The sequence below is a fragment of the Amphiura filiformis genome, chromosome 9 (genome assembly GCF_039555335.1).
Source record: "Amphiura filiformis chromosome 9, Afil_fr2py, whole genome shotgun sequence".
Classification (NCBI taxonomy): domain Eukaryota; kingdom Metazoa; phylum Echinodermata; class Ophiuroidea; order Amphilepidida; family Amphiuridae; genus Amphiura; species Amphiura filiformis.
Genome location: NC_092636.1, coordinates 4,854,469 through 4,881,924, shown reverse-complemented (window position 1 = coordinate 4,881,924; position 27,456 = coordinate 4,854,469). Strand labels below are relative to the sequence as shown.

General features: G+C 37.4%; 2 protein-coding genes across 3 annotated transcripts in view; one reads left to right on the top strand and one right to left on the bottom strand.

The window, feature by feature from the left end:
* Positions 1-544: 544 nt before the first annotated feature.
* Positions 545-20,572, bottom strand: LOC140160551 (protein unc-50 homolog B-like). 2 transcript variants are annotated; one of them, XM_072183794.1, is made up of 8 exons: positions 20,454-20,572; positions 17,549-17,758; positions 16,269-16,294; positions 14,627-14,692; positions 13,310-13,430; positions 11,034-11,173; positions 5,262-5,366; positions 545-3,323 (listed from the first exon to the last, which is right to left on the bottom strand). In XM_072183794.1, exons 2-8 carry the CDS (start codon positions 17,755-17,757, stop codon positions 3,166-3,168), a joined length of 825 nt encoding a protein of 274 aa, XP_072039895.1. In that variant the 5' UTR covers position 17,758; positions 20,454-20,572; the 3' UTR covers positions 545-3,165. The 2 variants fall into 2 exon arrangements, with proteins under 2 accessions (XP_072039895.1, XP_072039896.1); XM_072183795.1 differs by having other exon boundaries at positions 20,502-20,570.
* A 202-nt stretch (positions 20,573-20,774) lies between these two features.
* The window catches only part of LOC140160537 (cytochrome c oxidase assembly factor 5-like), a 41,563-nt gene continuing 34,881 nt past the window's right edge, over positions 20,775-27,456 (top strand). Inside the window, exon 1 of the mRNA XM_072183777.1 lies at positions 20,775-20,860. The gene's annotated coding sequence lies outside the window, so the exon portion shown is untranslated. The remainder of the gene's footprint in view (positions 20,861-27,456) is intronic.

Here is a 27,456-nt window from a genome sequence, read left to right as displayed (position 1 = left end):
GAAACTGACACAAGCTCTATTTTTATGATTTTGTAACTTGATCACAGTTTAGGACTAGCATCCTCAATTAACCCGGGGGTACTCAGTACAAATGACCATACGGGGACGTGCATAAACATGGGTAGCATTTTCAGCCTTCTGGTATATCAATGACCCCTTTTTCAAAGCCTATTTTGGTATATGAATGGGTCCTTTTTTCAAAATTTTCTCAATTTTTTCAGAAAACAGCCCAATTTTTCCTTAATCTAGTAAAAATTTGTAAAAACTAAGACAATTTTGGGTAAATTCGGCCGAGAATTTTGACTTTTGGTATATCAATGGGTCCAAATTTTTTGAAAAATTGGTATATTTATGGGTCTACTTCCAAAATCTCAGTGGCACGTCCCTACCAAAACCAAACTTTTTTTTAGGTCAACCATGAATGATCCTAGCATTTAGGTCTAGGTCCACCGACACTACAAAACCGAAAAAAAAAAAAACTTTAAAAAAACTTTAAAAAATGCGCCGGTACCCGGTACAAAATTACCGAAAATGCCAGGCCTAGTAATTATATTAACATATTTCATGTATACACAAGAAAAAGTCAGATTTTGGCCATTTTTATAACAAATTTGTTGGAAATGTGAGCAAATATAAATTATGGATCAACCTGTTAGAAAAATAAATTAATTCTACTCAATGCAAATGCATCTGAAAGCACTGCTCGTAAGTGCACAGAGCGTGCATCTATGTAATTATCCACAATTAATACACTCCTTGCATTTGTCTAACATATGCTCTTATTGGTTCTCGCTGTCTAAGAGTGTATGAGAACATCTTTACACACAATTATTGACTTCATATTTTTAGAGTACAAAGATCTCCTTCACACTTCATCAAATTTAAATAATTTATTTGGGGACTCAATTATAATGCAAAAATAATTGTCACGTTTATGTCACATAAGTGATCAACTGACTACCATATATTTACAACTTCCCTGTGTAGTAAACAAAAGTCACAACCCCCACACTCACACCCACACACACTCCCCCCCCCCTAAGATTAAACAAACAGACAGAATAGATTCCAGGTGTGTTTAACCATCACACAACATTGAAAACAATGAGCACAAGCCTGTTTGACAGAATATTTTATACAAAGTACAAACTTTTAAATAAAAATATAAATGCTTCATATAAGGACTATGAAACTATGTATACATAACTTATTCTCTATGAATGCCAGTTGGTGACATGATATTTGCCCAAATTTACATAATATTAAAATTGTATGACATTTCTTCATCAAAATTGTGACCGTCCAGGTCGAAACGCTCGTAAAGTCGGCCCTGGTCAAATTTGTTTTCTTCCGTGTTTAGAAAATATATATCATAAGCTTTACAATGATATATCATTTGACTTCAAACGATATCCAGAAGCGGAGTTATAACTTGTTAAACTTTGCTCCTTCAGTAAAAAGGTACATTATTTTGGCACTACATTATTTCTTTAATTGGCGGTCACTTAAAATCATCCCCAACTGAACGAGGTTCAGGATTGTCCTCTCATTGTTAATTGTTGGTTAACCCACCACTTGAACAGGATTTAAGACTTAGCTTTTTACTAATGCTATACATAAGTATAAGCTTATTATCCTCTTCAACAACAGGATTAAAGATTGGTGTTTGACATGAGAAACATGAGAAACATGTCAGACAAATATTAGGGACATATGAATACAACCTCCATGCATATTTTGCACTGTAACTTGAAATACAATTTGCCGACTTTACGAGCAGTTTGAGATGGATGGTCACAATTAGTTGTTCATTCAGTACTACTCTTGCTATGCAATATATCCAACTAAAATGTGTCCCAAATGATTTGTTCCAAATAGCTTATTAATACTACAATAACCAAACATTCAATTTTGCTCTTGATCAAATTATCATTTACAGCATATCATTTTCATATGAGTCTTTTAAAGATTAAGCAGAGCTTGAAATAATTATTCTAAACAGATTACCATTAGATTCAATAACATCATTAATGAATAATAAAAAGTGACCGTTTGCAGAACCGATGTTGTTTATAGTAATTTTAGCATAGCATAGTCAATTACAACAACAACACATTGAAGTACCTGTTTCATGTTTGTATCTGTACAACGTCTACACATTAAATGCATGCGTGTTGAAGCTGCACCCATGAGAAAGTGCACTGACTTAACCTTACTTGGTGATCCCCTCAAGTCCCGGAGTGACATTCATGCTTTTTAGTGGTTGTGCCACAAGCATGCCGACAAGCCGACAAACTGACCAGCCTGTGTGCGTGTATGCTCTGCGCAATTTATAACTTTACACGCCCAATTCGATACTGTGACCATCAACATGTCACTACTGAACTTGAGGTGACCCAAAGTATATAGAGTACTACTATACTCTGATCAGCTCGTAATAGGCAGGACTCATAACATCGTGGATTGATACAGAATGGCGTACCTACGCGAACTGCGCTTTGCGTTTTGCGTGAATGACACACGCTTTTGTGAATTTACGTGTGCGTAAGTTGGAACTTTATTGACTCGCGCAGTAACAAAAACCAAATAATTCCCGCCTATTAAGAGCTGATCATAGTATATAGCGTATCAGCTTGTAGTGTCCAAGTGTGTAGTAGCTGATTTTACTTTTTCTACTTGCTTGTCTTCCATGGTAAGTGCCTCAGAAATAACAGACATGAATAAGTGAAAAGTGTATGCAAACCTGGTGAACCTTGATAGGAGTTTTGGCTTGCCTCTGAAAAACCACACACCCATTTGCGAAAAAACAGTAGTGAATGAGTGAGTGAACTGTACCTTTTGGCATTATGTCAACTATGATTGCATGTCATCATGTTCCAGCTAGAAACCCATACCTTAAGTAGCAACATCCTTGAATAATGGAGCATTTCCAGCAGCCGGCACGGTAATTATATTTCCTCTAGAAACGCATTCCTACCACATAAAATACCCAAATCCAGATGCTCCAAATTTAATCAAATCTTCATTATCACCAAAATCTCATCGGACTTTGAGATACATCCCCTCATCTATATAAATAAAAGTTGCTCTTCATCATCCACACAGTCACTGTCTGTTGTTAAAGATGAGTTTATTTACATCACACAGTCTCTATCTGTAGATGTGTTATTTACATGAATGTTCATGGAGTACCCTGTACTCATAAAAGCACATAACTTGTCTACTAATATTCCACTTGAAGATAACTGTGAACAAATAACAGGTGACTAGGACCAGAAAGGGTGGGTACAGTAGTATAATGGTACGTCTTAAGAACGGCAATGCTGCAGGAGAAAACAGACAAAAAGAATGGTGTGAAGTCAACACTTTTTATTATTTTTAAAAGATTTTGAGGCACAGATCTTAATTTTATAAGGATAAGCAGACTAGACTCAAGAACCCTACATTTAGAAATTAAAAGAAATCAGATATAAAAAAATTAATATTTTCAGCTGAATATCTTGACTTGATTAAAATTGAGGCTACACATGTACCACACTCAGCATTTATAAGTGCTTTTAAATGTGAATTTTGTAGTTAAAATTCATAGACGATTCCAAAATATCCACTATACTTGGATCAACCTATAAGTAGGGATAACCATCAAAATTTCATGTTGACCCTATTGCTACAAAAGATTGTTTTCTGAGTAGAACTAATCAACAGAAGTATTTTCGTGCTTACACTGTCAAAATCGGTCAAACACTTTTCAATTATGAATTATCAAAGTTTCCCATTCTGACCGGTCATTGGAGCGAAATAAAATGACAAGGTCCAAAAATAGCAGTTGGGAGCAAAATTGGCATAAGCATATATTTACCTTTATATATTTCTTTATTTTAACATATTTGCAAACATGAAACAAGCATATTGTGAAAGTATCAAAGGGTTTCTTATGAAATGGCACTTAACTAGTCACTGGCATAACTTATTTTTTCAAACCAAGGCATTGAAATCATGCATTTAGAGGACATTGCCAAAAATCATCCAAGATAGCCGATATGGCACAAAATCAAAATTGCACTAAGTAGGTGAACTTTTTTTTCACAACCAAGAATTTCAATGTTATTGGGTTTAATATGACCAATTAGTAGGTGTATGTAAACAAAATCTTAAGTTTTGAAGGTCATTGACTCATTCACAACAATAGAGATTATCCTCATCATGCTCATGTGTATTCCTGTAGTATTCCTCATTCAAACCAAAGTAGCACTCAATACATTATGAGTATCTTTGTTCAAACCAATTCAATGCTTGACCTCGGAGTTACCTGCATGACTATCGCGGGCTATTTTGAAACAGTTATGGTTGCACATTCAGGTACTTCTTTTGAAAGTCCTAAACAAGGTATAGCCAGCAGCAAGTTGTAGATGTTATAGGCCTAAATATAAGAAAACGCGTTTAGGGTTAAGATCAGGTGAACAATACATCGAATGAGCACGAAACTTCACATTTATGTTCAGAAAGGTGTCTTCTTAACATGATTTGAAAGGAATATAAAAATTCCAAAGGGAAGCTGGTGATTTAATTTGTAACTCGAGATCTACTTGTTCAATTTTTTAACCTTTTTACAGAGGGTATGATAGAGGTATTACTGGCAACTCTGCCAAATTACAGCTCAGTAGGCCACGTTTTTCACCTGATCTTACTGATTTGAATATTTTGTGCCATTCTTGAGCAGTGCTAAACTCAGCCACTGGCAATTAAGCGCACTGTGGCGATGGACCAATTTTGACTCGCACTTACAGAAAAACAAAATAAGTTATGTTGCTGTAATTTGCAAGATAGTTACAAAATATAATTGGCAGTAACTTCCCCAAATTTTACAGAAAAATATTGAAAAATAAAAGAATGAGATCAATTTAGAAATGTATGTGCAAGCAGTGCACAGTTGAGCTCCCTGCATGTCTATGGGAGTGTTCTAATCAAGTTGATGGTTCATTGGTCATCCCTACTATAAGTGAAAAGACATATTGTAGATTGACATAGAATGTCATGTAGACAGTAGGACACCACCTACCTTAAATGCCCTTTAGGAATTGTGTTTTTGGACAGCCATACCTATGTTTGTCCCTGGGTGAATGACACAAGTTGAGATATGCACATCCTTACATTATACATTTTGACTAATTTCAATACTATTAATAATAGGGAAACTTTTAAATATCAAAAAATGCAACAACTTGCTTTAAGGTATCAAAAACACACAAATTGCTACTTACCACTATAACCTAGAAAAGTAATATAGATGTAATAGCCTATAGCTAGTAACCACAGTGTGTTACCAAAGATACAAGCTGGATAGGAATCTTCATAATCTATCAATGCTGTACAAAGAAAGCATAATATACATTTTTAGAAGAAAAGTATACAAGATTGGGCAAGCATTTTGGACCGGTGAGCCACATATTTGCAAAGTTCACACAGTTTGATGGGTCACATACAGTGTTATTACCATAACCACACGGCTTTAAGCCCACCCCCTATTTTTCTAAACATTCTAGAAACATACACTGGTATAAGCCCAGTAATACTTTTGGCCTAGTTTTTAAATCAAATCAATGCCTTGCTCTCACATTTAAGAACAAATAAAAACAGATATCAGTTAAAGTTGACATTCAATATTTAAAACATCGACATAGATGATACAAATTACTGGTACATCAGGCATGAAAGTTAAACAAATTGGGAAAATTAATTATTTGTTTGTTTTTAAATTCAAGAACTAGCCACTCCCTGGTTATAAGCCCACCCCCATTTTTGGAGTGAAATTGGCAATCTACATGTGGGGAGGTGGGCTTATACCCAAGTGATTACGGTACTAGCCGATGTTTATATATTCAGGGTTTTTTGCAAGTCTTAGTAAAGGTTTTGTGGACCGCATTGGACATCATCAAAAGTTGCATTGAAAATTGTTCATGGCTGCTTGTGGCCCCTACGTAGGCCATTCCTGCAATACAGTCTGTCCACCTAGAAGTACAAACCAAATCTGTGGCATCAGGGGTTGATGCTTTGCGTCACATGCACTGCGTGTTAAAAAGGCGACGCTTAAAGAGCGTGGTGCGCCCAGCAATTACAAAATGCGCAGCAGTTGGCGCGCCAAAGAAGCATTTACACACGCATTGCACTGAAATAATTATTCTCATACCTCCAGTTTCTGAGGTCTATTTACTTTGTACTTCTATGTGGACAGACTGAAGAGCATTGCAGCACTGCCAGTGCTGAGTGATAGAGTTGTAGTAGAAACACAGTGGTTGATCAAAAAGATAATGGCCCCTGCTATTTTGGGGCTTTAAATTTTGTTATTTCAATTAGTGACCACATATCTGCCAAGATGACATTTGGTCACCACTTCTTCTTGGTATAGCTATAGACTTTGTACCAAGATTTGCTGAGGATGACCTGGGCCTCATGGAAGAACAGAGGATACCTTAAAGGGACCATTGAAAGAAAATATGATTTGGTATCAAAATAAAGCCCATAAAATATAGAATCAATATCTAAAACAATTGAAGAACTAACTATTTTAGAAATAAAAATACAATGAAAACATCGTACTCGATTTACCCCCTTCCGACGTTACATCGCGCGTCACTTATCAAAAGTAGAAAATTGGGCGCTTTCCGGATGACGTCATTGTGGTTACGCGTTTTGTGTTGCGTTGACATTTTGCCGGATAATTTGAAAACAGCGATCGCGATCTAAATATCAGATGCAATAATCATGGTAATACAACCACTTATAATTATTTAAAGGTCAAGTAAAAACAAAATTCCAGTTGATTGTCCACGTGTTATCAAAAAGAGGAAGTGGAGGGCCATTTTATTTATCATTTATTAGTTATTTTTTACAATGCAAATGGATCATTTAGGCCTATTATTCCCGGACATTATTACTAGTTGTGTAATTTGTAGAGGAGGATGATAGGATCGATGCTCTTGTTATTTGATGGTTCTCTGAGAGGATGATTAAAACAAAGCCCCTAAATTGATATGCTTATACTAGACAGAAGCAAATATAAACTATTGACAATATTATTAACTTTTGAAACATTAAAAAAAAGAAGTTTTCCCTTATAATAAAGAAAATAGCATTAAACATTTCATACTCCCTCAATTGCAATGCCATATGCGAAAGGAAGCGGGCGGGACGATGAATTGGGTTTTTTTTATCATCATCAAGCATGCAGCTTCTTATTTTACCGTAAATTCAATCCCGGTCAACATAACTAAGATATGATTCCGATGTAGGCCCTACATGGCATATATAAAACCATAAAACTAATTATGAGTATACCTATAGGCCTATGATATAGTGACGATGTTGAGGGGAATATCGCCAAGATTTGTCGCAACACATAAATTGCAGATGATGTGCCGGCGCGAGCACCTCCCATGGGTATTATTATTATAGGCCTATGTATTTTTTCCGTAGGACGTACATGTACCTACCTTAAAAAATATTCAAGAGATGATTATTTTTTCCAAAACCGGACAATTGGTATACAAAAGCTTTTTCTTCCATAAGTTAACTTTCAAAAGTGCTTATTTTCATACCCCAAACAATGCAAAGTAGGCCTATGCCCTTTTATTTTGCAAATTTATTCCCCTATAGGCCTACCATGTGTTATACGGGAGACTTGCCAATATTATTGGAGCCGTTGGCACTGGGGCAGTAGTTGAACGGCAGATGAAGAAGTTGGTTCAGAAGAACATGACATGCAAGCTGTTCTTGAAATAAATTACGAGGAGCGCCTACAAACATACATAGCCCTTCAAAAAGCCTATATGCTACAAACATAAAATGGGAAATATTATAGGCCTACAATTATTTTAATCCATGGATGGTTAGGACGGGTAGGCCTACATGTAGGCAATGCTGAAATTGATGTCAGTCATTTCTAAAACGAAATATCCAGCCAGGCGCTGTATTTTACAAGATTTACCCAATCAACATAAACTTTGTAACTGTAGGCCTACCTTTGATAAAAGCGCTCGGACACTTTGCACTTTCAAGTATCAGTGGGAGTTGAGATTGGATTAGGCCTATAAGCATTTCCATAACGTAAACTAAAGGCTGACAGTAAATATTGTTCATATGGTTGTTTCGAGTGACCTTTATATGTTCCTCTCGTGGTTCTTTATCTTCAAATTTGTTTCTCATTTTTCATAGGCTTTTAAAAATAAATAAAAATAAATTTCGGCTTTTATATAATAACGCCTTTTCCAAGATCTCGGAGGGTTCAAAGCGCTGTAATTTCGCTGCCATGTACAATCAGATCGCATCATCTATAGGCTGGATGCTGCCAAACTTGTCGCAAATCTAGCCGCACTTGGATTGTAACATCCACCGATTATCTTTTCAGCTCCCCAAATTTCATTGGGTGAAGGAAGTTTTTGATCACCAAACAACTAATCACCGATTTTTGAGAAGCAGGAGGAAACTGGAGATCCCGAAGAAAACCTGCGGGATCGAGATAAACCAAGTTCACATGAGTCTTTGGGCGCAAGCGCCAGGCTTGAAGTTGAACCGGGACCTCAGTAGTGATGCAAGGCGAGGAAACAGCCGCGCCAACTCGCTCTCCCGAGCCTGACTTTTGTTTTGAACCTGGTCCCATAAGTGTAGTGTCTCTACACGGAGCGACCTTTTAGAAACAAGTAACACACTTTAGCCAAACTTCGGAGTCAGGATCGGCTTGCGTTTTAGGCCTGGCCAGGCCCGTACGCAGGGGGGGGGTGCAGGGGTGCGACCGCACCTCCCCAAATTTGCAAAAGTATACAAAAAGTCTCAAAATTTAAGAATCAGGTTTTTTACGGTTTTTGGTCAAAAAAGGTCCAAATTTGGGGGGAAAGTCCACTTTTCACAAAATCGCACCCCCCCTTTTGGAAAAAAAGTCCACTTTTTCAAAATCCTGCGTACGGGCCTGGGCCTGGCGGTTAAGGCCGAAAATTAATGTTTTGGTTCTCGTCCCTCCTCCTCAATTTCTGGGATTTGTCAGATTTTTTTTTTAGATTTTTCAATTATTTTAGACTTTGGAATGATTGATGAATTTTTCATACATAGGCCTATAAATAAGGTTTATTAGAGAACAAGGACCACTTCCAAGTCTTTTTGTGGTAGGGCCTACTCAAGGGGGTTTATCCCTCAGAATCTCACATTTGAAAAAAAAAAATGTGTCATCGTTTCCTCGAGCACTGTTGGAAAAGACCGAAAACTGCAGACAATGCTGATTTTACACTGAAAAAAAACACCTCCCTCCATCATCAATTCATGAAAATCCTCTGGACGAGAACCAAAATATTAATTTTATACGGCCTAACCTAGGCCGCGCCCGGGAGTTAGGCTAATTAGGCCTAAAGAAATTAAGTCGCATGCCAACCCGAAATATCATTGCCTTCTCTTTCCTATCCTCACCAGATATTTCAGAGGAAATATAAGTAAAGAGTTGCTATATATATTATCAGAATGCCTCAGTCAAAACAAATGATACTCTCTTGCAAACGCCGAGCAGCTAGCACTGACAGCTTTGACTTTGTCAATATGAAGGCCTAGGCCTAACTTACTTACCGTATGTTTCCCGTTGTTGGCCAATTTTGTAGGCCTAGCTAGAATTTATATATAGGCCGATCATAGAAGTCATTGTAGCTTTGTAATTTATATTATAATATCCTTTTTAATATACTTGTTAGGCCTAAAAGGCACATAAAAGTTCATTGCTGTAAACACGTTCATGCGTTGGTTTAGGACCAAGTCTGGACTATGCAGTGTTGCCATGCAGCGGAAAGGATAACCACTTTGACGTCACAGGGGTTGCCACGTGTCTCTGCACATATGAATTGGGCGAAACAACGCGACATTGGGCGCTTTGTCTTTATTTGCTGATTTGAGGGTAAAATAAAGGAAAATTGCGTTTATCATTTTAGAAATTGATTCTATTTGTTATTAGCTTTATTTTGATACCAAATCATATTTTCTTTCAATGGTCCCTTTAAGGGGAGGCGATCGTTTGTGCATAATTATAGAGGGCCAGGGGATTCACTCTATCATTATAAAAAAATATTTGAAGAAATCAAAGAGCCCCAGGAATAAAAATTGTAGTTAAATTCATGCCAGACACAATTTCTTTTAATGACAAAAATTAGTTTTTGTAATCGATCAAAAACCAAACGTTTTATACCAATTTTGAATTTAGCCCGAATCCGTAAATATGGCACCTCTCGCCCTTTTTTTAGGTCAAGGCTGTTTTGACCATTATGCAGCGAACCATTGTTGAAGCTATTTCACATACATGTTCAAAACACTCTAGAGAAAGAATGTGGCCATATACTGCTGAAATATCTTTTGTTGATTTCGAATGATTAGGTCTTAACGTCGTAAATTCAAAGGTCAAATTCCTGAAATCAAAACAAAACATTGCGACACAGATATTCCCCAACTTATGAATTTCATCATCGTATCAGTGTCTTTATTATTTGTTTGAGGCATTTTACAAACGTTCGTGCTATTTATGCATAAAACGGCCAATCTATCTTTACAAAATGCATCATTTTTATGGAAACAAAAGGCTAAAGATAGCATTATGAGATTTATCTTTTATTATTACACTCGTCTGTTCATCTGCCTCCGTGGCCGAGCGGTAAATGACGCGTGGAATCGTTGGTTCGAGTCCCATCGAAGCCTGTGGAAACTTTTTTTTTTTTCTTCAAAATTCATGATTGCATTCCGAAATGAGTAACTTGTCGGTAAATCGTGTATCGTATCCTTAAAACATCCACTGAATGAGTAACCCAGGCAAAAGAAGAAATAAAATTTTTTTTTTAATTTAAATAAACAAACAAGAATACCTGTCTGCCAATCACCTACTACGTTCAGGATGATATTCTGGCAGATTTCTTCCAATGACTGCCCTTTAGTTGTAATTATTGGTAATCCCTAGCTTCTCCTCAATAATGAACAAACCATATTAATGTAGATTAAGACACAACAATACTTACGAATATAAAGTAATAACTGCACAACATGGAGTACAATAAGCAATGGGAAGAATGCATTGAGATGGACATCAAACGCAAACGCCCACTCTACTTGCTGACTTTGTTTGCTAGATTCCTGCATGTACTTATTGGAAATCAACCTGAAACAAATTCATATTCAGAAATATTTACAACAAAATTTTAGTCTGCTAAGAAAATGACTTCATTCTTGGTAATAAAGATACATTCATACATACTTCAGATATATCGACGTTTCTGATTGGATTTGGGCCCTTTTTTGCTGGTCATAAATTCCGTTTATGACCAGTACGCAGGGCATAAACAAGCTGTGTCACACAGCGTTGGAACCCAATTAACACGATCCACGATTTGCTAGTGTTGCGTACAGCGCATGTCACAGCGCCCATCTCACGCGGGCAAAAGATGACACGTTGACTCCGGCCGTTGACCTCATGAGCCGAGCTGCTTCCTGCAAGTAGGCCTACTCATTTTCTCCCAATTTTTGAAGGAAAATGGTATGGAAATGTTATTTAAACTTGTAAACCCTTATTATTTTCATTTGTAATGAATTGCTAACAATGTTCAGAATGTTGGGTATATGTATGAACGGGGTTCATTCATAGGATTTCGGGCATGATCGTTGATTTATAAACAGCGATCATGCCCTCAATCCTATGAATGAACCCCTAAATACTCTTCAGCAAGATACTTTTGCACGAATCAAATCTTCTTGACTCTTAACTAATTTGATACTTATGAAGCAGTGATTGAAATGGGGCAAAATGTTCAAGGCCTATTCAGGTTTTTAATTTATAGGCCCCACATTCGTTTTCATGGTCCCAAACTTTGTAACATTTTATAAGGATTTTAGACTTTCAAATCAACAACAGGTAATTCCATTAATTGATGATGATGAAGTCATGCAGCGTTGTCTACATGGCCTTACTGTTTTTGGTGACAAAATAGCTTATCACCAGGGCTGCAGGGATTTTCACAAAATTGTGAACTGAGCGCCCACCTTATTTCTAACACTCCTGGTGAGTACTTCCTTTCCTTACAGACCTGTAGTAATTGGCAATATTTCAAATATGTATTCCTCAAGAAATATTTTCACACAGCAATGTCATGCTGTACAGTTATTTCATATGTGCTACAGACCAACAGAATAAATTTCCCATGTTCCAATAATTTGAATTCATTCATCCACTGAATGACCAGAAAGTAGAAGGTGTGATTTAGAATTCTGTCTCAGAAAACTACACAACGGGGGTGACGATGGTATGAAATCTTTAGCAAAGCTAATTTGCTTTACCTCTGAAGAATTTTGTAAGATTGTTCAACGATATCAGAATTAACCCACCTGCATCTGAGAGCAATTGTAGGCATAGTTCAGTGTCAAATAACAAGTTTCTTGTACGGCAATAATTAATTATCTCTCAAAGGAAAAGCTCTCAGAATGAGCTATTCCATTTGAAATCCATACACCCCCTGTGGAAGACACGACTTTAATCTCCCACAAAGGGAGTGTGAATTTCAAATAGAGTCACTCATTTGTGACCGCACAGCTCGAATGAGCCGTAAATTCCCTAAATTGTATTCTGAGTTACAGTGTAAAATGTCTATGAAGGTCGTATTCATCGGTAACTTAAGCTGGCGCGACATCTTTCTCATTTTGATAGTCAAACACCAATCAATAATCTTATTGTTGAAGTGGATAATAAGCTTCTACCTTAAATGGCTATAGAATTTTTAATAGCGCTGGTCTTTGTTTGTTTTGGCTAAATCCTGTTCAAGTGGTGGGTTACCAGGCAAAGTATTTTGTATAGGTATGTATAACCAACAATTAACAATGAGAGAACTTTCTTAAACCTCGTTGACTTAGGGATGATTTGAAATGACCACTAATTATGACTGTTTGATATTTATTGCCAGCAATGTGGAAAAAGAGTCACATGTAGAAACGAAAGAAGCTACCATTTTGTTGAAGGAGCAAAGTTTAACACACCATAACCCCGCTTCTGGATATCATTTGAAGTCAAATGATATACCATTTTAAAGCTTATGATGTATATTTTCTAAACACAAAATAAAACAAAATTGACCGGGGAGGAATTTACGGCTCATTCACCGTGTCGGGTCACATTTAGATAACCCCTTTTGAAATTCACTCCCTGAGTCCCTGTGTAGGAGATTTAAGGTTATGTCTTCTACAGAGGGTGTACGGATTTCAACGGGAATAACCCAATGCACAATGAAACAGGGGGAACAAATCTTACCATAACGATGTTGCCATGATCAAGCCCACTCCAATGCAATCCACAAATACAACCCATAAGAGGAATTTCAGGAAACCAATGAAACCTAACCTCAGCACAATAGCAAAGCCAACTGATGAGGCTGCAAAAAAACAGGACCAAACAAACACAAATTGGTTAAAAATAGCAGCAAACTAATATTACAGAGTCATTCAATGTGCATGATCATAATACAGATTTATGTACTACAATTATACAGTGTGAACACAACACGCCCTCATCAGGAGGACTTGTTCAAACTTCTATCAACCTTTGATGTACGTCCTATCTTTTAATCGGACCATGATATTGTATTCTATTACCCCCACGACCCATTATTCAAAATCGCGCACTGTGATTTGTTGAAACGTGTCACGTGAGAGCCCATTATTCTGCAATAATGGGTCGAGCCCCGTAATACATTATACGCACAGCATTACGCTTGGTTGCGCATGCAATATTTCCGCACTATGCGCTGTCACTTACGCGTACTCGCTTAACCTTGAAGTAAACAACTTGAAATATTTGGGCAAAAAATGTGATATTTTCTCTTTAAATCGCACTATTTTGTGGTAATAGAATAGAAATAAAGGGTGCAGCATTATCCTTTACGAAAATAATGTATCCTCAGCAGTAAAATGTTTAAATAATGGGTTCGGCGCCTCACCCATTATTTACGCTTTTACTGCCTCGACACATTATTTTTAAGTGTAAAGGATAATGCATTACCCTTTATTTCTTAAATATGAAACAAAGCCATTGGTCACTGTTGAGCACTGGAGTGTGCTTTTAATTTCTATGGCCTGTTATGTTATCAAATTACAATCTACAACATTATAAATCTGATATACCAGAAGTTGTAGATTTAAGTTTGTTCCTAAAGTATGTAGGTTTCAGTTTTGTACCATTTAAGATTTCTATTTTGTAAAGCACTGTGTTCAACCATTAACTAGAAAGCCCTATATTATGTACATGTTATGGTCTATTTTGTTATACACCTGGGATGTGTTTCAAATTCAAGTTACGATGTATCATAACAATTGATACACAAGGATTTGTTAAAGGAACACATCGTTCATTACTTTACAGTGCGTTAACGATTCTGTGACACAAAGACGTTTTGACATTGTGAAGCATGTCTAGCTTGTAATTTGCCATTTTTATGCCAGAAATCATCACTAGTTTCTAAGCCTCTTAACCTTCAATTGGACACTAAAGAAGGCAACAAACTCTCTAAACTGTAAGAATATGAGTGTTTTTACACAATTTACAAGTAAGTTTTGTTAAATGTGCACTTACCACACAAACAAATACTGAGAAGAACTAAAAAAGCTGGATCATCTCTAGCCCACTGGTCTTTTGTATCTGAAATCAGAAAATTCACAAAAACAAATTGAACTCAAATTTCTCGGCCATATACTGCATCTTAAAGACGACGAGCCTGTGAAAGAATATGCCCTTTATATTCCACCACACGGGAAGAGGAAACTGGGACGGCCACACACACTGTACTTACAGTATGTCCAGCACCTCCTGGGAGACACTGAAGGGATGCTGCAGCCAAACAAAATTGTTTCGCTTTCCCAAGATCGCAATAGTTGGAGAAAGTTGATGATGATGATGATGAAATTGAACACATTTTAGCAAAATATTTCTCTTGTTGCTCAATTTTATCACACAGAGAATGTTTAGTTTTTAATGGGGCATTTAGAGATCCATAAAACTTGGACTACACTACTGTACATATGCTGTTATTTTTGCAAGTTTTATATTTTGGCCAGCTTTGTGAGTGGACGTGCAGGAGTGAAATTATCAACACCCAAAAATACAGTTTTTATCTAAAATTACCTTACACTCACATAAATTCCGCCAAATAAACAACCCGCACAATTTCCAAAAATCCCAAAATTGTGAAAAAGTATGCGCATGAAAATATCTGCATATACAGTATTCCTCTCATTGCCATTTTTTTGCACATTTAGGTCCGTATGGACAAAAGAGTTAGACCGGGTCGAAAGTTAGACCTGGTCTAAGTGGAATTTAGTCCCAGGAGAAAGTATATTTTCTTTTTCATTATTTTGTATTATTTTTGAAATTTGCATTTAAATCTTTAGAATTTGCTAGCTACTCTAGGAAGGAAATAAGAGAAAAGGATCACTCCTGATGGAACTAAATTCCATTTTGACCAGGTCTAATTTAGACCCGGTCTAACTCTTTGTGCATACGAACCTTAGAATGTTCACTAATATAGTAACTAACCCCTGCAATGAATAAGCTAAATATCGTCACTGGGCGGAAAAAACCTCATATGTGACTCCTCGCCACAACTGAGCCCGGATGTAGCCAATCATCATTTTTGAGATATTCAACCAAAATATTCTGCTTGAAATTAGCTTTAAAATGATGTATATCATGTCTATAGTACTTGACATTTAAGTAGTGAAAAATCAATAAAACAGTCAATAAATCCTTTCTTTCCTATTGTTTATTGTTAAGTTCAATGGAGCATATCTCAATAGTGGCACTGGCGACATCCGGGCTCAGTACTTGTACTCATGTACTTTTTGCCCTTGAACATGGATAAAGCAAACCATTCAATATAAAGTCTATACCTACAAGGCTTTATCCATGTTCAAGGGCCAAAAGTAAATATATGAGGTATTTCCTGCATTTACTTTTGGCCCTTGAACATGGATGAAGCAATCTCTTCAATATAAAGTCTACACTTACAAGGCTTTATCCATGTTCAAGGGCCAAAAATACATATGAGGTTTTTCCCGCCCAGTGACGATATTAGATCTTTCTTTGTAATAGAAAGGCCATGCATAAAAAACTACATGGATGTGATTCTGCAAAGACAAAACAGTTGATATTTCTTCTTTACTTTTGTCGATATTCCCAAGAAGTTACAAATATTAAGATTTAAAAAGTGCATACTTACATTTTCTGTAATGAAAATTTCTGTACCTGTTTCAAAGAAGTAGAATACAAGATATCATCACATTCTTGATCAATAATAAAATAAAACACAAATTTATTAAAATGTAGAAGTAAAATGCACTACAATACAAGACACCTTGCAGAATGACTGTAAAATTATATTTTAATTTACTTTCAAAAGGTGAAAAAATAACTTTACTGGCACTTTGTGGCATATGTTCTCATTTTCATTTTGGATCCTGAGCTTTCACTTCAGCCAACCAGATTTACAGATACACACATACTTTCATTCACATCTAGTCACTGGGATTTTACCTTATTATGCTAGTTCAAAATTAAAATGGCACATTTTTAGATAGTGAAAATTAATATTTTGTGAAACATAAATACAATCTAATTTTATCTTTTTTTTCTACTTTTGAATTCTTACAAAATAATCAACCAGTTGACTTCACAGCAAATTTCTTGCACCATCGCTAGCCATGACTGAACACTACCTACATGTGTAGAACCATTTTACAATTGCTACAGTTTGTCCACTCTGAAGTACAAAGTGACAATGCGCGCGTATACAGTGCGTAAACAGTGCGCAGTGCTGCGTCTCTGCTGCAGGTATGCGTGCCTTCAAAGTCGGCACAATGCGTGCGTCCGCGTCGGTACTTTGTACTTCAGAGTGGACTGACTGTATCTGCTTATGCATGCTGTAATTGCTAGTATGATTTAGGCTAGGCACGGAGTTTCGCCTTGTGATTTAAAAGCGGCAAAATCGCTGGCCACTTTTCAAAATCTTGCGAAAATCGCCAAAAATAGGTCAAAATGCGCTAAAATGCGTGATCCCATGTTATCAATGCAAAACACGAGAAAAACATCGGTAAAACCATGGCCTGTCAATCAATTCTGAACGACTTCGGTTCATTTCCAGTTTCTGGAAAAATAAAAAAATAAAGATGGCGACCATCACAAATCGTCGATCGAAATGTCGAAAGCAAGGGCAAATTTCCCCACATTATGCTTGGTTTAATGATCTTTATTTGTATTTTGATGTACATAAGTGAAATTAGAACCAATATTGCGTGAATTTTCTTGTAAATGCTGCCGATTTGGGGCATAAAATCGTAAGTTTTAACTTTAAGCTTATCGATGGGTCAAAATCGTGAACATTCTCGATGGAACCCAAAATGCGCTTTGGACACCCAAATGCGCGAAAATGTGCGCTTTTGCGCGAACCGCGCAAAACTCCGGTGCCTAATTTAGGCATTACAGGTACGGTAACCAACTTACACTTTTTGTGGCGCAAACAATAAATAAAACATCTGCCACATGGCAAACTCAAAGTCCATCTGCTGAAATTTGAAGATCCGTCGCATGAATTTCCTCCTCTTGGCTTGGGCGGTGTGTCTGTTCTCCAGCATTGGATTGGGACTGCTAGGCCTGGAATTATCAGGGCTGGTTGGTGGAGACACCTTATCTACTAATACATTGGATAACATCCTGTATTGAATTTGAAACAAAAGAATACAATATAATGCCATGTACATGTATTAGTCTTGATTCAAACCTGTATCTACCCAAAGCCAAATGTTACTGTGTGGTGCTGGGCACAAGTTATCAGTGACAGATTTTCTAGTGCTGGATGCATGAATCTGATCCGCAAATAGATTCATCAGGATTGTCTGATTGAAATTATTTACAAGGTTCTAAAACAAATCCAATAAAATAGGTGATGTTGACATACTAGTACCTCAATGACTTTCGTGCTGTCTGCACTTTCTCAAATTGAATGACCAGCATTAACATTTTTCGTCTGTTGCTGCCAATTGGTAGCTGACGTAGATGGCGCTGTTAGTAACTGGTCATATATGTGCGGAAGGAAGTAGTTGCCACAATCGCTGTTGAGTGTATTAGCCTGCCCCCTCAACTGATTTTGCTTAATCGCATCACATATGGGAAAATCTGGCCTTTCTACATAGCACCAATTTTCTCAAAAAGTAGACCTAAAATGTAGTCATGATTTTTATGCAGAATTTTATTCCGATTAAGATGATATCAAATAGACCTTCAGATTCGTGGCTGGTTGGGAGAATCTGACTGGATTCTCATAGGTTGCGCGAATCCACCGATTCAGTCTTGAGTTAGTGACCCTGTGCGTTCGAAGCATGCACCGCGAGTGCCTTAAACAGCGGGGCAGCCATGTACAGTCAATGCAGGCAGTGTAACAGCAGCTGTTTCGCCACGCGTGTAAACATTACCATATTCCCGATGGCAATACTTGGATGTCACCTTATGTTTATTATTTGATCTTTATTATTTGAACATCATTTTTCATTCGATGACTATGGGTACTTGCAAATATAGCAAAATTTTGTGCCAATTTTTGCATTTTTCTCAAAAATTTTAGCGCATTGGTGACAAGGAAGCAAGGTCTTAGCCAGCCATGCGTCCACCCATCTTTAAGACGGCCTAATCTAATTTTAGACGGGTGGATTTAATGGATTTTACTGATGTGATAGCTCTAAAACAGATGATTTTAAGGTTATATGAACTTGAGACTAATTCAGAGTGACATGTAAAGGCCAAATCAGGACATATTTGACCCTAGTGACCCTTCCATGGGTATAGACAAGTTGTTTTATATTTGAGGGTCAAATTTTGGTGTCTGCTTGGACGGGTGGTTTCTGATTTCTGGCTAAGACTCTGCTGTTGAAGGAAGATATATGTATATAGGGGCAAAGACTACAACTACTGCACTGGAAATTCAGCAGCTCAAGGCAAGTAGTTATTGATTTATTGATCAAATATTGGTTTTCCCTCATTTTTGACTATAACTCCACAACTTCTGTCTGTGCTGAAATAAAATTCCCACAATGCATCACGATCGCTAGATTGCAACTTCCGTTTGACCACAGCAACACACACAGTGGCCTGATATTGATCAAAACAAGTGATATTTCAGGTCATTGGAGCTCATGTTTGAGGCCCTAAAAATTCCAGAAGATGTTCAATTTTCGGTGAGTTGTTGATTTTTTCTCGTAGATTTAGATCTTAAACTACACATATCAACGTAAGATCATTCAGATCACTGGCTTTTTTTTGCTGTCCATCCATGGAAAGGCCGGTCACGGAATTCAGTGACTGGAGATTTTAACGTGGTTGACCCCAGAAATATGACACTTGGTCACGAAAAAGCGTGATAACATAAGAGAATCATGTATTTGTGTGACTTAAGGGGGTACTACACCCTGGCCAATTTTGTGCCAATTTTTACATTTTTCTCAAAAATTATAGCGCATTGGTGACAAGTAAGATATGTATATTTAATATACTAGCACCCTCTATCTTCTATCCACACAATAACTATTGTGTCGTCGTGGATAGTATAGATTTCTCGATCCAGTTTTGCCCGGTTTTTTAAGTTTGCCTTGCGAACTAAAAGGCCTAAAACGCGACCCCTATTTAGCACGTAAAGAAGGGTCATAATTTCGTGCAGAATAAATTTGCTTGAATCATTTGATTCTCGCAAATCAACTTCTAGTACAACAAGTCATACCTAGAATATTTTCTCAATTTGACTGCTTTTACTGTAAAATTTGCGTCAGTTCCCGATGTCATCATGATATGTGCGCCACGTTTTGAAGGCTCCGACTGCCGATTAATACATAGAGGAGAACAACTGGTAACCAGCGGACAGCGGTGCGGCACTGTGCAGTGCCGCTCTACTATTCAATTGCGTGGTGCATGGGTGACATGTATTTTCAATGTAAAATGCCTATACGGGAATACGGTGATCCACCCAACAAAAAAAATCACCGTATAGATCCCTGTACTAAATCAACTTCTGTGTAAACTACAATACAAACATGCAAACGTAACGTTTGCGTGAATTTGTGAATCAACTTGAATTCACACAATTCGCAAATCTGTTTGTAAACGAGAATATTTGCGAGAATCGATTCTCTGATTCACGACGAAATTCTGACCCTGGTAAAGATGGAAAGCTTTACTGTGGTAAAAAGTGGTATGTACCCTCAATGATAAACTACCGGTATAAACAACTTTCCATCACTGCATCAGCAGTGGAGTGGGAGTGTCATGCTTCCGAATTCTGCTACGCTAAATTTTTCGTACCTGTTTTCGCTAAAATAAAGATAGTTTGACAGTCAAATTTACCTTGCAAAACCACACTTACTTGAAAATATCTCGGTGAAACTCGAATTCAACAAATCTTTTCCAATACCTTATAATTTGTTGCAAAAACTGGCAGATTAATCGACGTAAACAGTCATTTCTATCGTCGTGTCCTTTAGCCTCGACTAACTCAATTAATATATGTAATATTGTATATAAACAATGTAAATTAAATTAGAAAAGTCTTTCTACAGCTGTATTTTTTACCAATATCAAATAAATTTATTTTTATTCAAAACGTTCATATATTTAAAAAAATAAGCAAAAAATGTCAAGTAGGAAACTTTGCCAAGCGAACGAGCTCAAATATTTTCCCATAGTTCCTCATTCAAAATGTCAGCGCCCATGGTTGCAAAAGCTTACATTGCCACGTCTGTGTAGTGCATGTAAGGCTAAGCGAGTATTTTGGTAAGCTTTCTCTTATATTGCATTAATTTTTTATTTCACTTTCCTCTGTCCTGATTTCATATCGTCCTCTGGCGCAACTGCCAAGAAATGTGATGTGAACAAATACTGAATGAACATGAAAAAATTTAATCATCCAAATTTTTTTTTTTTACTTGTGTACTCTGTATCTGTATCTGTGTGACTGTGTGGATACTAGACTGCGGAACTCAGTCCTCAATGATAGTCAGTCATTTATCTTTTGGTCGTTATATGACTATCATTTGAGGGACTGAGTTGTTATAATATATCTTCCGAGGTGCAATTTCAGACAATAGCTGGGGATTAGTGGGGCAGAGGTTATCTATTGAATCCTTTCATGACCAAGCATAGTCAAGTCTGCCAAGGACACTCGGTACAAATTGAAAGACCATCACAAAAGAATGCATGCATGTCAGGTCATCGACACCAATTTGGTGTTTGTTATGGGCTATTTCATTATAAATGACAACATTGAGTCCCAAAAGGGGTCAAAATTCAAACTCATTTATTTCATGCAAATTCATTATCATTTCAAAGTTCAGATGGTGTGTCAATAATTCTCAAAATATTAGAGCGTCAAACCCTCAGGAACCATTAAAAAAATTAAATTGAATTTTTGCTGTGTAAAACATACAGTACCTGACACGTGTAAGTGACCGCGTGCCACGCTTTTTTTGCCGTGTTATTTGCGTGTTGAAAATCCTTATTATAACACGCGTGTTGACAATAAGTGGTCTCAAACGTCTGTCCCGAGAATTCTCGGGTGTTTGGCATCCGGCCCCAAGCTACCGCGATCTCACGGTACAACACGCGATCTCACGGTAGAACACGCTTTAGTGATAATGTAGCTGCTGACGAAATTACCAAGTGTGAAGTGCTAATTTGCTATGTCAATAAACACTTAAAAAGTTTTCGATAACATGATTTACCCGTTTATATGTTTATCATCGCCGGTCACCGTCCATTGAAATGCACCAACCAATCATGAATCTTCCATTCATCAAAAAAGGCATACGCCGGTAATTTTTAGTGCCGATTCATATGCATGTATAAATGTTCAGTTTTTCACGCAGGGTATTGAATTATGATATTTAATTTCAATCATGTTCACTCGCTACCTTGGAGAAATTCATGTTATCTATATCTGAGTAGCCAGCGCTCACAGAGCTCAATGCTGTGCAAAACACGGACCGAAAGTCCTACACATTATTTTCGTATTTCACTCTTTTTAGTTTTAAATGATAGTTTAAAACAGTCAATTTAACCATATTATGAACATGATTCTGCGAAATTTAATTTTTTTTTTTCGTAACATAAAAAAGTATTTAAAATAACACGGGCAGTACGCATGCATGGACACCGTCAGTTCGGACTGATAGGAAGGGGGAGATCCCCCATACACGCAATAATCAAAGCGGTGCGTCATGTAAACCCGCATGAAAGTTCCTTTCAAACTATGATAACCAGTGCCAATGTAGAAAGCAAATAAGGAGCCTTTTAAAGTACCGTACTGACGCGAGCATACATGTAGTCCCGCCTTTTTTGGGCGAGAAATTACCGAGAATGGAGGGAGGATTTATGTGACACGAGGATTTGTAGAAACGAAATGACGATGACGGTTTTTGTGTTTGTTTATGATTTATGCATCTGACCCTGGATGGAAGATAAGTCGAAAGACAATAGATGGGTCGGGTGGGGTGTGCCTATTTCCGCACGTGGTCGCGGCAATAATCAACATTAGGGCATACGTCATCCGAGAATAAAGAGATGTAATTGGTTGGATCACTAGATGGAGCCTCTTACCTGCACGTGATCACTCCAGGCGGCGGATGACATGATCGAGCCGGCAACTCGTGAAACCGCCCGGCCGTATGGCATTTTCCATATACTCGGTTAGTTTTGTGGGGTTCATTATCGAACCCCAACGGTTTTAGCTTGTATTTATATTATTTATCAACATAGGCCTATTTGTTTGTGATATTTCAAGCGTTTTAAAATTTCAAAATAATCCCATTCAAATACACGGTTGACGATGAAAATTTACTGAATTTAGGGAATGCACGTCATACACCACCTGTGATCACTCGATGCACTCGATGTTGGGTCAGTTGAAGGGTAATCAGGGGTGTCCGCAGGGTCTTAGCCAGGATATCAAAGTTATCCGTCCATTTTTCCCCCATAGATCAAGGTCTGATCTGATTTCCCGCGAACAACTGCGATGTAGCCATTGCGGTCGTTAGTGACCCCCCCCACACACACACACCCGTGATTTTCCATGCTCTATCTATCTAGCTCTTGAATTCGATGTTGAAACGAAATCTTGGGCCAGATAAACTGCGTATTATGAGATCATCATGTTACCTTTTACAATATAGGTTTACGCAAATTGTATGTATTTATTCCAAAATGCATTTTTATTTTATATTGAACAGAGGAACGAGTAATAGCCTAGGCCTATACTTGACTGTGCATGCTTTTGTCGCTGCTTCATCATTTACATTGTACCTGATGGTGGATGCAGGAGCAAAACGCAATCGCATTGGTGGTGTTAAAAATAGCTCACAACTTCCGTGGGAACTTCCAACTTCAAGTTGCTTAAGACATAGGCCTTCAAAACATTCACGTAAGATTTTGCTGCATGCGCCCAAACTGGGCGTAAACATAACGTACTGCAAAAAACCTTTGTGGAAGGGGCGGATTTTTGGGTGTTTTGTGCCACACTCTGGAATGTCTAATGTTGCCGTTTCTGTGCCCTTCATCCCCGCCCAATGCACGAATGACGCTAATAATTTGGGCGTGATATGTAGTTACATATAGTCATGGCAGCACACACGTGAATCGCAGACCCCTGGTAAAATTTTTCACAGGAATCCCAGGGTCTATTTCATCAACGTTCGCGAAAAACAACAACAAAAAAACAAAAAACAGGACTGCATTGATAACGATGTTTGGGGGTTGGTTGACAAGGAGATTTTTGAGAAGCAGAGACACAACAATTTGTTGCATCATTTGTGAAAGCCTTTTTTTCCTTTGGTTGTGAAACTGCTCTCTTTCAGACGGCTTTAAAATTTTTGTATCCCGGGTTTTGTATCCGTCCACTTTTTTAATTACCCGTCTTGGGAAGTAAGTCTCCAAAGCAGCCAGTTTGGTTCCGCTCCCCCACCCCCACATGGAGGGAGTGTAACCAATAAACCAAACTGGCTCATGGAGACCGATGGACGTATCGCAGGCTAAGACCTTGGGTGGGGTGGGGGGGAGGGGTAATTATGATGGGGAATTAATAAGCAGGGATTAAAAATAGGGGCCTAAAAGAAATTGGACATAACATTTAATTATATAGACCTCAAAAGTTAGATTTTTTTTGATTTTTTTTTTTTTTTTTTTTGCATAGGCCTACTCGATTTCATAAGACCTCAAAGTCAAAAGGTGAAAATTGTTTTTGTTTCACCCTCCAACCCTCCCCCCAATGGGGCAGGCTACACCTCAAAAGACGGAAGACTGTGCATATAGTATAACGGCCTGCTTCCTCCTTCTTTTGGCAAAGAAAAAAGGGGCAGGTCATTAGACCTCAAACGTAAATGGCCTGCCCCATGGGGGGGGGGGGTTTGTTAATTGTTGTTGTTTTAATCCACGGAAGAAAAACTCGAACAAGTAAATAAACAAATACCTCAAACGTAAATGGCCTGCCCCATGGGGGGGGGGTGTTTGTTAATTGTTGTTGTTTTAATCCACGTAAGAAAAACTCGAACAAGTAAATAAACAAATACCGGGAGGAGGGGTCTTAAACATGGTGTACGGGATGTCCCACGCAGACTTTCGGATGCTGACTTGATCTGTACTATTACTGTGCCAAAATGCGCCCATTTGGCGCATTGGTCTTCGCTGAAAACCCAGCCATCGATATACCAAAATCGCTGTAAAGGTACCCCAAACCCGTGGCACATGTATTCCCGTATACCTTCAACCAGGAAGAGACCCCTAGCCCTCCCTCTGGAGGGGTATTATCTAGCTTTCTTTTAAATGTTATATTAAAAACAAAATGAAGCCTGGCCACTTGATATATTCTTTGAAACATTTTTACAATTTTACAAATGGGTTGTTGACTATACCCAATGACCCCCTTTTTGAAAAGTCATACCCGATGACCCCCCCCCCCTTTTTTTTAAGGCGGCTACCCAATGACGCCTCTTTTTGGTCGCGGCTACCCAATGACCCAAGTAAAGTGTTTGGATGCGTGCCGTTAGACCAATAGTAAAAATTAGAAATACTCGGAGACTCGTTTCTGATTAGAAAACATTAGCACAAACGTGTATATCTAACCACTGGGGCCCGAGCACTGATGAAGACCTCAGCATCGTTGGATTTAGATGTTTTTGCTGACTTCGAGCTTTTGCCATGTTCAAAGACTTGTCTGACACGGCGTTTATTTTATAGGCCTATTGGTCTAACGGCTCGCATCCAAACACTTTACTTGAACCACTTTTAGAAATGCATCATCAAAATGCCGCCACAAAATTCAAAATGCCGCCACAAAATAATGCGGAAACTTTCAAAGTATCTTATTTTAGCAAATTTGTATTGGAAATTTGAAACCAGAAATAGAATTTTGCTGCATTTTTTCAAAATTTTCTACCCAATGACCCTTTTTTGAAAAGTTATAGGCCTACGTGCAATGACCCTTAATACTAGTATTCAAAATGTTATAGTACCCAATGATCCCTTTTTCATTCTGTTGTACCCAATGACCCCCAAACAACGTTTACCCTACTTGACGGAATATCGTATTTAGTTGCCATGGTTGCAATGACAACAAGTGCATGAATGCGTGTGTTATGTCGGCAACCACAAAGCCCTTTGCAATGTTTTTATCATGTTGATGGTCTACTTTGGCTTTTATAGATTGACACGTGTTGCGTGCTCAGATCAAGACGGGTTTTTTTGTTGTTGTGGATTTGATAAAACAAGTTAACAATTTTCTTTCATCAGAAGTGAACTATCCAAAACCAAACCATTTTCAAACAAAATACAAACAAAATCAAACTATATTTGATAAATCAAAACAAAACACAGTGATAAAACAAAATTAAACATTTTACAAAACAATCATCTATCTGAGATGACTTTTAACCAAAATAAAATAAAATAAAATAAAATGGTAATCTTTCTTTGATAAGTTTAAATTGAACGAAAGCAAACGAAATAGTCTTCTTTCTTTGATAAGTATATATAGAATCAAACCCTGTTTTTCTTTGGACCAGAAAAAATAATTTAGTAAAGGTAAAGCTAAAAACAATTTCATAAATATCGTATTTTAAACAAATCTTTCTTTGATGAGTTTGAAGAGCATAAGAAAATATGAAATCGTTCATCTATCTTTGATGAGTTGCAACAAATATGAAACAGTTTGCCTTTTGTACATTTATCTTTACAGGCCTTCATTTTTGAGAATTGCAGGAGCTCTGTTAATCACTCTCCTGAGTTTACTAAGGTGCTCAACAAGGAGCTCAATCTTTTAATATCTGTATTATTATAGTCAGGGAGTGAAGGCAGTTTAGGTAGAATTAATTCCTCAATCGACGATTTTTTTATCAATGGATGCAGAGTATATTGTAGTATTGTATAACAAAAATCGACTAAAATCTACTTTGGGCAAATTTTTTTATAACCCCTTGAAAGTTGCACTTATTCTAACTTTGGGCAAGTTTAATTCGAAGACGTAAATCAAAATACAATTGCGAAGCGTAATTCGCACGCGACTATCGCGACGGCATTACGCTGCTGACACATGAGCGACAAATTTTGCGTATAGTGCGCATACACCGTTTACAGCTGACTCACATTTTATTTATTATCCTTCCGCTGACACACGGTTTGCAGCATAGTAAAGTTGATTGCAAATACCACTCACCTGTTTACGTTTGTTTTACCAACGAAATGCGTTTGTTAGTTGGAATCTTCAGCATAATTATTATTTCAAAGGTATGTATACAAATTACAACAGTATGTATTATTAGTCTAAATGATTATAGGCGCTGCGCTGCCTGCTTTATGGAATTATATATTAATCATTGATAATTTTAGATGCGTAGCCTATAGACGGTTCAAAATTGATAAGCTTTTAAAGACCCACAATTGTAATAAATAAGGCCAAGTAGGCCTATTGCTCGTCCGAGTTTTTAAAACAACAAAGAGGAAAGGTTGCTTTTTTTATTTCTTATTTTGATCGCAAAATCAGTGCAAATGCAAATAAACTTATTATACGCTGTTTCAGCGTATATGTCTGTAAAAAGGAAGAGGGTTTAGTTATTTTGTTGTTCTGAGAAGTAGGCCCCCGGGGGGAGGCCACAAAACCTTCCAAAAGTGTTCATTGCAAGACCTAAAAGAAACATCACAACTGAATTTCAAAATAATAAGCTTGGACTAAAATTGAAAAAATCTCAAAAAAGGAATCGGGCTGAGACGAGAAACACTACAATAGGCCTACCGATATATTTATTTAGGCCTGTGTATATTTAACCTACAAATTAAACAGTAAACCTCCATTGGGTCTATTTCAAACCATGTAGCAAGAACACGTA

Coding starts and splice junctions, on each gene's coding strand:
- LOC140160551 (XM_072183794.1), bottom strand. CDS start 17,757: ATGTTATCCAATGTATTAGTAGATAAGGTGTCTCCACCAACCAGCCCT. Junction 14,693..16,268: donor AAATTTTCATTACAGAAAAT/GTAAGTATGCAC, acceptor TTCTGATTTCAG/ATACAAAAGACCAGTGGGCT. Junction 13,431..14,626: donor TCTCAGTATTTGTTTGTGTG/GTAAGTGCACAT, acceptor GTTTTTTTGCAG/CCTCATCAGTTGGCTTTGCT.